The 14,076-nt window shown below is 43.9% G+C and overlaps 1 protein-coding gene across 1 annotated transcript in view; it reads right to left on the bottom strand.

The window, feature by feature from the left end:
• The window catches only part of IL13RA1 (interleukin 13 receptor subunit alpha 1), a 61,987-nt gene that overhangs the window by 39,781 nt on the left and 8,130 nt on the right, over positions 1-14,076 (bottom strand). The window contains exons 3-4 of the mRNA XM_081115035.1: positions 6,005-6,143; positions 1,775-1,895 (exon numbers count right to left, since the gene is read on the bottom strand). Of these exons, the coding sequence (XP_080971161.1) occupies positions 1,775-1,895; positions 6,005-6,143 (260 nt within the window). The remainder of the gene's footprint in view (positions 1-1,774; positions 1,896-6,004; positions 6,144-14,076) is intronic.

The raw sequence follows: 14,076 nt of genomic DNA, 5'->3' as shown, positions 1-14,076 counted from the left end.
GCTAGACTTCAGAGGTCAAGAAAGGCTTTCTGGAGAGGAAGTAATGTTTGAGTTAAGATAAGAAAAAAGAAGAGGAATCCAAGTGATCGGGCCTACCTCTCTGCATTTTAAGCTGTAGGAGCAAAGAGGCATGTATCTTACCTCAGCTGCCCATTCAGTGCTTTACCCGCAATGTGTACTAATTAAAGCTTTACTGAATTGAATTGATTAACCTGGTCCTTTCTTCCTTGTCCTGTTGCTAATAATTCTAGCGGCTAGAATCTAGCCTCTAAAGCAGTGGTTCTCAACCTTGGCTGCACATTAGAATCACCTGGGAATCTTTTTAAAATCCTGGGCCTCATCAAGAGTTTAAAAAGATTCCCAGGTGATTCTAATGTGCAGCCAAGGTTTGGAGGATGAAGCCCAGAAATCAGGATTTTAAAAAGATTGAAACCACTGCTCTAAAGGAAAGGAAATGATTAAAGATGAATTTAGAAATTTAACAGGTTTTATAGCTGTAGTCATAAATATCAAATATGTTATTTTGTGGAGAGCTAAATTACTTTGTAAATCTGGGCATGATATAATTTTCCCTTTTAAAGGTAGACACCAAAGATTCATACATTACTGGTAGGAATGGAAAATGGTACAGCCCTTCTAGAAAATAGTTTGGCAGTTTGTTATAAATCTAAATATGCAATTACCATAGGACCTAATAACTGTATTCTTGGTCATTTATTCCAGAGAATGGATATATGTTCACAAATATTCACAGCAGCTCATCCATAAGCAAAAAATTAGAAACAATCAAGATATCCTCCAATAAATAAATGCTTAAACCAACTGGTACATCCATATCATGGACTACTACTCAGCAATAAAAAGGAATACATGAACTATTAATACACACAACACACAACAACTTGGATACTATACAGAGGTGGGGGTTTTTTTAGTCAGCCTCTAACAGTTAATATGCTGTATGATTCCATTCCAGTAACATTCTTAAAATGACAAAATTATAGAGATGAACAGATTAGTGGTTGTCAGAGTTTAGAAACTTGGGGGAAAGGAGTAGAGGGAGAGGAGGTGCTGAAGGGAGGTGGATATGGCTATAAAAGGGAAACTTAAGGAATCCTTGTGGTAATGGAACCATTCTATATCAATACATGTGATAAAACTGCATAGAGCAGGGGTCCTCAAACTTTTTAAACAGGGGGCCAGTTCACTGTCCCTCAGACCGTTGGAGGGCCGGATTATAGTTTTAAAAAAAAACAACCTATGAACAAATTCCTATGCACACTGCACATATCTTATTTTGAAGTAAAAAAACAAAACGGGAACAAATACAATATTTGTACTTGCATGTGGCCCGCGGGCCATAATTTGAGGACCCCTGGCATAGAATTACACACACACACACTCAGATGAGTGCATTTAATACTGGTAAACATTGGATGAGTTGAGTGGACTGTACCAATGCCAATTTTCTGGTTTTGATTTTGTACTCTAGTTACACAGGATGTTACCATTGGGAGAAGCTGGGTGAAGGGTATGCAGGATCTCCTTGTGCATTTTTGCAACATCCTGTGGATCTATAATTATTTTTGAAAGTTTTTTCAAAGTAGCCACCAAAATCAAATGCATTTTTCACTAAAGCAAACTGCCCATCTCCTGGGGTGTTCCGAAAAGAATTAGATGTTCTTTAAAAAAAAAAAAATACTAAGTTAGATCCAAAGGCTCCCAACACCATCACAATCAGTCATTTATCTATAAGTCTCTTGTCCATACTTACCAGTAGGAGAGAGTATAGTTAGTGTCAGGACTTGTGTTTCTTCCCGGGAGCCAAGTGCACTTCATGTAGCTCAGGTTGTGCGAAACACATTGTAGCTCAGTCACAGCCGACTCAGGATCACCTAGAATACCGAGCCAAGAGTTTAGGACAGGGGTGGGCAAACTATGGCCTGCGGGCCGTATCCGGCCCGTTTGAAATGAATAAAACAAAACAAAAAAAAGACCGTACCCTTTTATGTAACGATGTTTACTTTGAATTTATATTAGTTCACACAAACATTCCATCCATGCTTTTGTTCCGGCCCTCCGGTCCAGTTTAAGAACCCATTGTGGCCCTCGAGTCAAAAAGTTTGCCCACCCCTGGTTTAGGACCTTCCTTTCCTTATAAGGCAGACAGGCAGACTAGCCAATCACTCTGCGGCATGGGAATGGTGGGGGTGCTGCATGCTGCTTTACCCAAATCTAAAATGCTCACAACTTTCTCTCTCACCTCCCAAAATTAAGAAAATACCTTTATTATCATTGCGGGGGCCCTCTTATATCCCTAACTGGAGAGTTGAAAGGTCAAATAATATTTTCGTAATAAGAAATGACTACAGAATTCCTAAATTAATGAGAAAATATAAACAACCTATCTACATTCTTTACTTTTTGAACAAAATTGCTTAATTTCATTATATAACTTATTTATCACACTTGAATCCAAAATTAAATGTTTACTTCTTATAAACAGTTTCATTTTTTTAAAAAACAATGAGTTTCTTTGAAATTATTCAAAGGAATATATTATCTATTCTGAAGATAAATTCCAAAAAAGAGTATCAAAAATATATTTATCTTGGCAGCATCCATTAGAATATTTTTTATTGTCATGAATTTGTGTGTCATCCTTGTGCAGGAACCATGTTAATCTTCTCTGTATCATTCCAATTTTAGTACACGTGCTGCCAAAGCACTATCTATCTTTAAAAACAAACAAGTTTAGCTCAGCCGGCATGGTTCAGTGGTTGAGCATTGACCTATGAACCAGGAGGTGACGGTTCGATTCTGGGTTGTGGGCTCAAATCAATGATTCTCTCTCATTGATGTTTCTATCTCTCTTTCACTCTCCCTTCCCCTTTGAAATCAATAAAAATATATTAAAAAACAAACAAACAAGTTTAGCCCTGGCTGGTGTGCCCCGGCTGGTTAGAGTGTTGGCCTATACACCAAAGGGACTCAGATTTGGTTCCTGGTCAAAGGCATACACCTGAGTTGCAAGTTTGATACCCAATCCCAGTTGGGATGTATGTGGGAGGCAACAAACGATGTGCCTCTCTCACATCAATGTTCCTGTCTTTCTCTCTCCTCTCCCCCATTCCCTCTCTGCCTTCCACTCTCTTTAAAAATCAATAATTGAAAAATATCCTTGGGTGAGGATTAACAAAAATAAAGTTTACTAGGTTATAATTTACCTCATCTTTTGATTAATACTGACACATCTTGTTTTAAAAACTAAACATTCTTCTTGAACAAATTCGGGGAAAGGTATGCATAACATAATTCTTAGTAGCTGCCTATTGTGTGTTATGACTTTAGGAGCTTTAAAATCTTTATGATATTAAATTTCTCCTCTTAACATATTTTTTAGTTGAAGCATCAAGTCTTTATATTAAACTAGAGGCCCAGTGCATGAAATTCGTGCATGGGGGGTGGGAATCAGCCCAGCCTGCACCCTCTCCAATCTGGGACCCCTCAGGGGATGTCTGACTGCCTCTCGCAATCTGGGACCGCTGGCTCCTAAATGCTTGCCTGCCTGCCTGCCTGATAGCCCCTAACCCCTCTGCCTGCCTGCCTGATCGCCCCTAACCACCTTTGCCTGCCTAACTGATCGCCTCTAACTGCTCCCCTGCTGGCCTAACTGCCCCTAACTGCCTCTGCCTCACCCCACACCCGGGACTCAGGGCTTCCCTCCCTCCGGCCAGCCGCAGGCACCCAGGACCTGGGCCAGCTTCGCCCAGGCCGGCCACAGCCGCAGGAGACCACGGGCGGGCGGCTTCACCTGGGTGGAAGCCACAGGGGACCGTGGGCGGGTGGCTTGTCCCTCTCCCGGGCCACAGCCGCAGGCACAGCCACTGGCGCCCATGACCACAAAGCAGACAGCTTGTCCCTCTCCCGGGCTGCAGCCCCAGCTGCTGGAGCCTGGGACCATGGAGTGGGTGGCTTGTCCCTTTCCCAGGCCACAGGTGCAGCCACTGACACCCGGGGCCACAGGGCAGGCAGCTTGTCCCTCTCCCGGGTGGCAGCCTGGCTGGTCCCCATTCCTCTCTAGCAAGCTCATTTGTGCCTGGCTGCTCCCCATTCCTCTCTCCCCAGCTCATTTGTGCCTGTCTGGTCCCCATTCCTCTTTCCACAGTGTTGTGTCTTAGCAGTTCTGGCGTGAGGGCATGATGACCATTTGCATATTAGCTCCTTATTACATAGAATATCTCTGTTTAAAATGCAAACCTCTTATCCCTCAGATTTCTTGAAGCGGTACTGTACTAAGCTATCATCAACCATTTTACTGCCAAAATACAATTTAAGTTTTCTTCAGATTATTTATTAAACTCCTAAAGAAATGAGAATATGGGAGGTAAGCTGTTTTAAACCATGCTCCCAGCCTCCTAGCAGTACCAAACTTTAATTTTATAAATAGTGTTTCATATATTTTTTGTTAATCCTATCTCGAGGATATTTTTACATTGATTTTTAGAGTGCAAGGGAGGGGGAGAGACAGAAACATTGATGTGAGAGAGACACATCGATTGGCTGCCTCCCACATGCACCTGGACCAGGGCCAGGGCCAGAGTCTACAACTGAGGTATGTGCCCTTGACCCAGAATCAAACCCTGGACCCTTCAGTCCACAGGCCAATGCTCTATGCACTGAGCCAATAGCTAGGGCTATTTCATACACTTTTGATCAGTGCAAGGCAGGTAGACAGCATGGTCTGGAGCAGTGGTCACCAACTGGTGGTCCATGGACCACTGGTAGTCCATGAGGTTTGAAAGGTTGGCGACCGCTAATCTGGAGAACATGCCATGCAGTGCTAATGTTTGGAGGTAATAGTTGTGCCCTGCACAGGCAAGGGGCAACATAACATTAATAGGTAATATGTACAGAGCATTTACTCTTTGCCAGGTACTAGTCTATGTGCCTCACATATATGGACTTAGGTAATCCTTTCAACAGTCCTGGTAAGTAGGTACTATCATCATCTCCATTTTACAGATGAGGAAACTTAATGAAGGAAGGGCTTAGTGATCTGTCTATGGTCACACAACCAGAAACGAGCAGAACTAAGTAGTAAACTTGGACATTTTGGCTCTAGCAGCTCTGCTCTTAAGCAGTATATACTAGTATGTACTCCCTGCCTGCAACATAAAGGCCAAAAGGATACTGGGTGATGGGTACGAAGGCAGGTGGGGGACAATCTGACTACTTGACAGCTTTTCCTATGGCTAATCGTGAATTGGAGCCAGGGCAGCAGTTCGTTTGCCTTTTTAACATCTTTGGCCAAATATATCCTGTATATCAAACTAATCTCTCTATATAATGAGGAAGGTAGTACATATTTTGTGTGTTTTTAAAGCACTGGATCTGGAATCTAAAGACCTACAGCAACTCACTCAGGTCCCTCATAAAATGAAAAGGATAATAATAATAATATGTGCCTAGCTTACTTCACAAGACAAGCTTATGAGGTTTGATGAAAAGTGTGTGTGTGGCCCTCACTGGTTTGGCTCAGTGGATAGAGCGTCGGCCTGCAGACTGAAGGGTACCAGGTTTGATTCTGGTGAAGGGCACCTGCCTGGATTACGGGCTCGATCCCCAGTGTTGGGAGTGCAGGAGGCAGTCGATCAATGATTCTCTCTCATCATTGATGTTTTGCTCTCTCTCTCTCCCTTTCCCTTCCTCTCTGAAATCAATAAAAATATATTTTAATAAAAGAAAAGTGTGTGTGTAATTTTCCAAATTATTAAGTACTACATAACTCTTGAGCATTGTTATTCAAGGTGTTGGTGAGCACCTCAAAGGCAGGGACGTCCTCATATTGATCACTGTGTTGCTAGTACCTAGTAAAAGTGCTTGGAACTTATTACATTCAGCAAATGTTTGTAACTGAATGAATTAATGGACACTGAAAATAAGCATATGGATAATTTGGATTATTCTCTATATACCAAGAGAAACTGCTTTCAGTTGTTACCTTCAGGGGGTGAGGTGCACTTTTCCACCAAAATGCTAGGATTGTCACTTTCATTGGTGCTACACTGGGACCCCACTTGCAGACAAATCCTCTCGTTCAGGGCCACTTCTTTTGAACGATGAGTTTCTGGAGCAATTTTCTAAGGTTAGGAAATAAAAATAGGCAGTGCTACAGCAAACATACAGAAATACACTTACATAATAAAACATTAGCATGCCCAGATGTATAAAAAAATGGAAAGTTATCCAATGGTATAGATAAGTCATCTCGACTTGGGGTGATTTTCTCCATCCCCCTAACCCCGGGTGGCCTTTGGAATTGTCTAAGAACACTTTCAGTTGTCATGACTTGAAGGGACTTGCTACTGGAATTTAGTGGGTAGAGGCCAAGGATACTGCTAAACATCCCACAATGCACTGGACAGCCTTCCCTTCCCCCTATAACAAGAATTATCCTGGGCCAAATGTTAGTGGTGTTGGCATTAAGAAACCCTGTTATAGATAAAAGACAATTTCCCATGTTTTAAATGTATAAACATTATGACATTTACCTATAAATCCTACCATACTAAAACATCAACTGTCTAAAAACAATTCTATGGAAAATGCAATAATATTATCAAAATTCCATTCCAAGCAGATGCAGTATGCCATCAAGATCAAGGTAAAAAGGATTTCTTAGTCATCCTGGTCACATCTGAGGAGAAGAAGTAAAGAAAGGGGGCCTCAGGGCCAAAGAGAGATTTTTCATTAAACATCTTTCTATACTGTTTGACCATTTTTACTATCTTACATACCCATAGAAATTTTAACAGTTGATATATGCACTGAGTATACCACACTCTTATTCTAAAAAGTAGATAAGTTTTGTGAAACCACAGAAAGCCAACTTAAAGATAGCATACAGACATAAATCACAAATCTAGCTATTATCATTTAGAATAATGAGATTAAAGGGTTCCTCAGGAAAATATCTCCCAAGGTGACGGAGTTAGAATTATTAAAAATGGAGTTGCTTTGAATCAGAGCTGCAAGGAGTTTCCTGTTTTGCAATAGTTTCTGACTCAAGTTGAAGATAGCATTTCCTTGTATATACGTGCTGACGGCCACGGAGGGGGAAACGGATCACAGCTGACTCTATTTTCCACCCTAAGGCTCTACTCTTCCATTTCACATGCCTGCTGCCAAGTGAACATGAGGGCAAATATGAGATACTCCCAAAACCAGGACATAAAGGATGCCATCTGAGAGGTAGCTAACAAATCAAGAATTCATGAATAGCAAAGACAAAAGAAAATCAATTTATAGAGACTGAACAGCTTTTACGCCCGGGCAAGACAGCCCTCTGAAAAGGGAGTTAGTTGGTCAGCCCTGGAAGAAAATAAAAAGAAATGTCTGTTAGCAAAATTCTGGCTCGGAGACAAGAAAGGGTGAGTTAGCTCCATGGACATTGAGTATTTCTGTTCTACCAGCAAAGCTATGCCTACCCTCAGTGGGGCCTCCTGTTATTCTTCGTGAAGTAAATTTTCACAACTAATTCCTAGCCAAGAAGCCCACTTATCATTTGGCTTTCCATACAGTTGCTGACAACGGAGATGGAACACACCAGTGAGGCCAACAGAAGGCTTTCTAGAATATTTCACTTTTATAGTTTTCATGGCAAAGTAAGGAGATGGCCCTTGAGAGGTGAATGTGTGCTGAGGAAATGAAGTTTCTCAGCCTGTGAAGCAGAAAGCCAGCCCCAGAATGCTGGTAATGATGGTCGGAAAGGTCCAAATGCAAATTTCACCAAGCTCACAATTTTCATAAGCACAAGTCTTACACACTAAGTCCTCATTAATGCCATCAGTAGGTTCTGAGACTTTAAGTGAAACGACAATGATGTATAATGAAGCTAGTTTTACCACAAGCTAATTGATATAAAAGAGTTGAGTTCCTATGGCATCCTATCAATGTTATAACAAAAAGATGTTGAACAAAACAATATTATTCCAGGACCTCTTGTATAGCCCTGAAGGAGCCACCGTGACCCAAGGATCCTTGATAATTCTTATTTGGAAGCTGCATTTGCCCTTTGAAGACACCAGGGGAAAAATGTGCAGTCAAATGCCATAAATTAGAATCATCATGGGAAAATCTCAGTTCTCTTATTACATTAGATATTGTTTCAGGGAGAGGGCTGAGGAGTTTTATTACACAAATATTTTTATTATAATGAAATTTTTAATTGGAAAAATACTTTAGTACCTAAATTTAAACCTTATGTTTTGGGCATAGGAATAATAAAAGGACTTAGAAAAGAGATGGTGTGTGCGGGGGGATAGAATCATTTTTTAAAATATCTTTCAAAGCTCAAGGTAAATAATATTAGATTGGCATAAATAAAGTAGGAACCCACATTGTCAATGATCGCCAGATCAAGCACACTTCTTGGCAAGGAACTCAAGCCCTCCCAGCAGATCTGGATGAGGTATGTGAGATGGCTCCCATGTGACTTTCAGCTATGGTGACTCATTCCACTGGTAGCTAGCTGCTGTATGACATTATGCTCCACCCTTCAAATAATCTGGCCTTCTTTGAAAAATTTTATCAAAAATCAAGGCAAGAGTCCTGAACTGATCCCTCCCATTAGGACCAATGTCAAAAATTTGGCTGGGTCAAAACTTTGGCTGGGTCAAAACTTTCCCAGTTGCAGATTCCTTTCTAAGAACGAAAGGGATATCAGTTTCAGCTCTGCCTCTCTGGATGCCTGGACAGAACAACAATCTTTTAATTTATTCACCTGGTGAGACTTGTCTATCTCTTGGTGGTGAAAGATACTATCTAAAATCTGATGCCAGATCCTTCTTTCACTTGCCAGATTGGGAAACTATTAGATTGTTAAAACAGTGGTGGGGAGAGCCACTTAAGCTAATTTTTAAAAGAATCATTATAAACCCTTGATTCATCTTTTTTAAATATATATACTAGAGACCCGGTGCACAAAAATTTGTGCACTCGGGGGGGGGGGGAGGGTCCCCTCAGCCTGGCCTGCGCCCAGTCACAGTCCAGGACCCCTTGGGAGATGTCCACCTGTCAACTTAGGCCCACTCCCCGGCGGATCAGGCCTAACCTTGCAGTCAGACATCCTTCTGGCAGCCAGAGAGCCCTCAGGGGATGTCCAACTAAAGGCTTAGGCCCCCAAGGGATCAGGTCTAAACCGTTACTTGGACATTCTTAGTGCTGCCACAGAGGTGGGAGAGGCTCCTGCCACCACCACTGCGCTGGCCAGCCATGAGCCAGCTTCTGGCTGAGTGGCACTCCCCATATGGGTCTTCTGGGTCCCGCCCTGCCTTGCCTTTTTTTTTCTTCTAAGACATTTCACTTTATTTAAAAGAAGCCAACATACAGGATATAAAGGGTATGATATTTACAACAGTACAGTAAACAGGTTGGTTTCCGGGTAGGATCAGTAGTCTTTCAGTGAGTATAAACCCCCCTTCCCCTTGATGCTTGACCCAGCTGGCCGACAAACAGCAACAGTGGGGTGGGATGGGACTGCAGGATAGAAAGTCTCCCTGAAGGGATTAAAAATCACGTAGATGCTAAAATGTCCATGAAGGGGTCTTGGGGGTGAGGGGTGCCTCTGCCTCATTCCTTTGAGGGCTTGGCAGCAGGAATGCTGAGGGATTTGCCCCAAACTAACACACGGCCCACCCTGAGCCTGTAAATCTTTCACCCATGGAATATTCCCTTCCTGAGAGAATCAGCCCTAATCCCTCAGCCAGGGCCTGGAGGAGCCGCCCAGGCCGTGGGCACAGCCAGGACTGTGGACATTTCATGGCCTCTCCACCCCCACTCCAGCTGCCTAACAACTCTGCACTGCTCCCCTCACCCACCTCCCCCGTCACCCCATCAGGACGCCGTGCACAGGAGGGGACACTGGTTTTCCCATGCACATTGGGAACTGGCTGTTTCTGTTTTCTGGAGTAAAAAGGTTCCTGTGGGTCGGGTAAGGTCTCTGCTTGGCAAGAAGTTCTGTAACAGAGCCACTGACCACACCCACCTCCTCTGGGCATGGAGCAGCTCTGGCCCTCCAGCAGAACTGAAGGGAAGACCGTGTGTACCCTTCTGTCCCTCACCCTTCACATGCCCAGAACCATCAATGTCATACTTCCTAATTCCTATCACTGTATTTCATTAGTTCCATACTGTTTTACTAATCCTGAATCTAAACAGATTGGTTCAAAAGGAGATCCTTCTATTTTTAAAGTATTTAGTGATGTACCTGTGAGCTTTGCATGGATGAACTAAGCACATGACCCTTTCTTGTACATCAGAACCTGCACACACATGTAAAAACAGGACCTGTTTTTGACAGATGTGAAACCACCGTTTATTTGTAATAAATAATTACACAATCTAAAAAAAAAAAAAGAAGACCCGGCTTCCGCATGTTCTGGGTCCCTCCCTGCCTCGCTGCCGGGGATGCCATCGGGTCCCCGCAGCCAGGCAGGACGGCTTCCGTGTGTTCTGGGTCCCTCCCTGCCTCGTCGCCAGGGACATGATTGGGTCCCCCACAGCCAGGCAGGATGGCTTCCGCATGTTCTGGGTCCCTCCCTGCCTTGAGGGGTCATGGATCACCGCCGGGGTGGGGGGCAGGGAAGAGGCAGATGCTAGCAGCCTCTTCCCTGCCCTGCCTGGCTTCTCAGATCACCAGCTGGGGGGCAGGCCTTTGCCCCAGTTCTCAGATCCAGGGTGGGGGGCAGGGCAAAGGCGGCCCTGGGGGCCGCCTTTACCCTGCCACCTGGCTCTGGCCTTCCACCTGGGTTTCTGATCATGGTTCTTCCATCCTTCCCCTTTCGCCTCCCATCATTGAGCCTACCTATGCAAATTAACCACCATCTTTGTTGGCGTTAACCTCCACCTTTCTTGGCAGTTAATTTGCATATCGCCCTGATTAGCCAATGGGAAGCATAGCGGAGGTACAGTTAATTACCCTTTTTGTCTTTTATTAGATAGGGTTTTATTGATTTTTTTACAGAGAGAAAGGGAGAGGGATAGAGAGTTACAAACATCGATGAGAGAGAAACATCGATCAGCTGCCTCCTGCACACCTCCTACTGGGGATGTGCCCACAACCAAGGTACATGCCCTTGACTGGAATCAAACCCAGGACCCTTCAGTCCATAGGTCAACACTCTATCCCAAACTAACACACGGCCAAACTAGTTAGGGCCCCTTCATTCATCTTAATGGTCCTCCAATCTGAAGACTAAAAATGACCTCAAGGGTTTATCTCATTTAGCAATTTGAGAACTTTGGACAGTCACATCAGCCCCTTAACATGTACAAACTATCATAATACCACTTCTTCATTATGCTTCAAAGGATGTATGTACCCTAGTTTTGTCTGATAATGTTAATGCTGGGACCAAAGGACAGAAAGAGGAAAGGAAAATTACTCCCACCATTCATTCTCAGCCTCAAGACTGTAACCTTCAAAAGATCCAGACAGGAAATCCCCCAGCACTAACTGAAGACATAATCCATTTATCACAAATTTGGGATTGATAGCCACCAATGCTGTCAAATAGCTGAAATACATTACTTTATGCAGAGGTCACCCTTTATGGTCTCTATTTGGTCTCTTCAGGGGCAAAATGGGAGGAACAAGATCAAATACTAATATTAGGTTGCACCATAAAAGTGATAATTGCTTATGGTTCAACCTAACAATAGTAATAATGATAAAAGCTAACAATTACTGAGCACTAACTCTGTAGCCAGGTGCATTAAAAGCATCATCTTCTTTTCTTTTTTATTTATTTACTAGAGACCCGGTGCGTGAATTTGTGCACGGATGGGGTCCCTCGGCCTGGCTGGCAATTGGGGCCAATTGGGGCCATCTCGCCCAGTCCCTATCAGGGCCATCAGGGCCAGCCAGCTGGGGGAGAGACCGTGGGAGGTTAGCTGTGGGAACGCACTGACCATCAGGGGCAGCTCCTGCATTGAGCATCTGCCCCCTGGTAGTCAGTGTGTGTCATAGCCACTGGCCAACTGGTCGACTGGTCATTAACAGTCGCTTAGGCTTTTATATATATATACTAGAGGCCCAATGCACGAAATTCATGCAAGAGTAGGCCTTTCTTCCCCTGGCTGCCAGCACTGGCTTCCCTCCGGCCGCTGGCAGGCACCTGGGACCTGGGCTTCTCTCGCAGCCCCAGCTTCATCTGGAAGGTTGTCTGGAAGGACGTCCAGAAGGGTGTCTGGTCTAATTAGCATATTATGCTTTTATTATTATAGACTAGGGGCCTGATGCATAAAGACTCGTGCACTGGGGGTGGGTCCCTTAGCCCGACCTGCACCCTCTCCAATCTGGGAGCCCTCAGGGGAGCCCTCTCCAATCCGGGTGTTTCTGTTTGTCTTTGCAACCATATGAGCGAATTGTCTGAGACCCCCAACCCAGTTTGGTTTGTTGCTCACAGAATAAGAGAGGCATTTTTTTTCTTTGCTTCATTGGTGGAGATTTCCTGGAAGTTTTAGGATATCCTCCATTTAATTTTTCCTAGACACTCTGATTTTACTTATGTCTCTCACCTTTGCTTTCCCTCCATCCCCCACCGCAACAGTAACTTGCTCCAGGCTCACTTTGCTGCAGTGGTTCTCAACCTTCTGGCCCTTTGAATACAGTTCCTCATGTTGTGACCCAACCATAAAATTATTTTCGTTGCTACTTCATAACTGTAATGTTGCTACTGTTATGAATCATAATGTAAATATCTGATATGCAGGATGGTCTTAGGTGACCCCTGGGAAAGGGTCGTTCGACCACCAAAGGGGTCATGACCCACAGGTTGAGAACCATTGGTCTAGGAGATCCGTCTACCATCAGAACTACGATTTCCAGCATTCCTGGTGCTCCCCATGCTCTGGGCTTCTGCTTCTGGTCCTGGGGCTGCTACCAGAAGTACTATTCCCAAAATTCCCGGTGCTCCCCGTGCTCTAGGTTTCCCCTTCCTGCTGTGTCTCTGTTCCATGGCCTCCCACTCTGCCACATCCTCCCAAGCCTCCGGCTCTCCTGCTCTGCTCTCTGCCCAGCTGCTTGGGGGAGCAACCGAGGGAGCCACGTCCCCCCAAGCTGCCAGCTCTCCCGCTCTGCTCTCCACCTGGGGCCTGTGTATGCAAATTAACCTGCCATCTTTGTCAGGTTAATTTGCATATTCACTGATTGGCTGGTGAGTGTGGCAAAGGGATGGTCAATTTACATGTTTCTCTTTTATTATATAGGATAGATTGATTTGAGAGAGACAGGGAAGGGAGGGAGACATTGATCTGCTGCTCCACCCACTCATGCATTCACTGGTTGATTCCTGTATGTGACCTGACTGGGGATCAAACCCACAACCTTGGCACATCAGGACAATGCTCTAACCAACTGAGGTACCTTGCCAAGGCCCACAAATATCATCTCCTTTTAATACACATGCCCTTCATATGAAGTAGGTATAGTTGACCCTTGAACAACTTGGGGTGGGGTACCAACATCCCCTCTAGCAGTCTAAAATCCTCATAATCCTCACATAAATTCTGGTCTACAGTGGGCCCTTTGAATACACATATTCAACCAATCACAGGTTGAAACAGTATTTCTGATCTGAGGGTTGGGAAACAGCAGCTGGGAAACAGTGATTGGGAATGCAGAAATACTGTTTTTGATCCACAGTTGGTTGAACTCACAGATTCGAACCAGGTACATACTAAGTGTTGACTGTATTTATTTTTTAAAAATCTACATATAAGTGAACCTGTACAGTTCAAAATCATGTTGTTCAAGGGTCAACTGTACAATTATTAGCTCATTCCCCCACCAGCCTTTTACAAACAAGGAACTGGAGGCTCAGAGAGGTTAAGTGACTTGCCCAAGATCACACAGCTTGAAAGGGGAAAAGATAAAATTTCGAATCCAATTCTGATTCCACTGCCTCCTCAAGTTACTTTTAAGTTTAAATTCCTGTAAGTATACTAGGGATTAACCCCACCTGATCAATCTTTGAACATGGTTAACAGGCTAACGAGTAGGGAACAGTTAGA

This window comes from Myotis nattereri (genome assembly GCF_964212035.1).
Source record: "Myotis nattereri genome assembly, chromosome: X".
In the NCBI taxonomy this organism is placed as follows: domain Eukaryota; kingdom Metazoa; phylum Chordata; class Mammalia; order Chiroptera; family Vespertilionidae; genus Myotis; species Myotis nattereri.
This window is presented reverse-complemented; position numbering and strand designations above follow the sequence as displayed.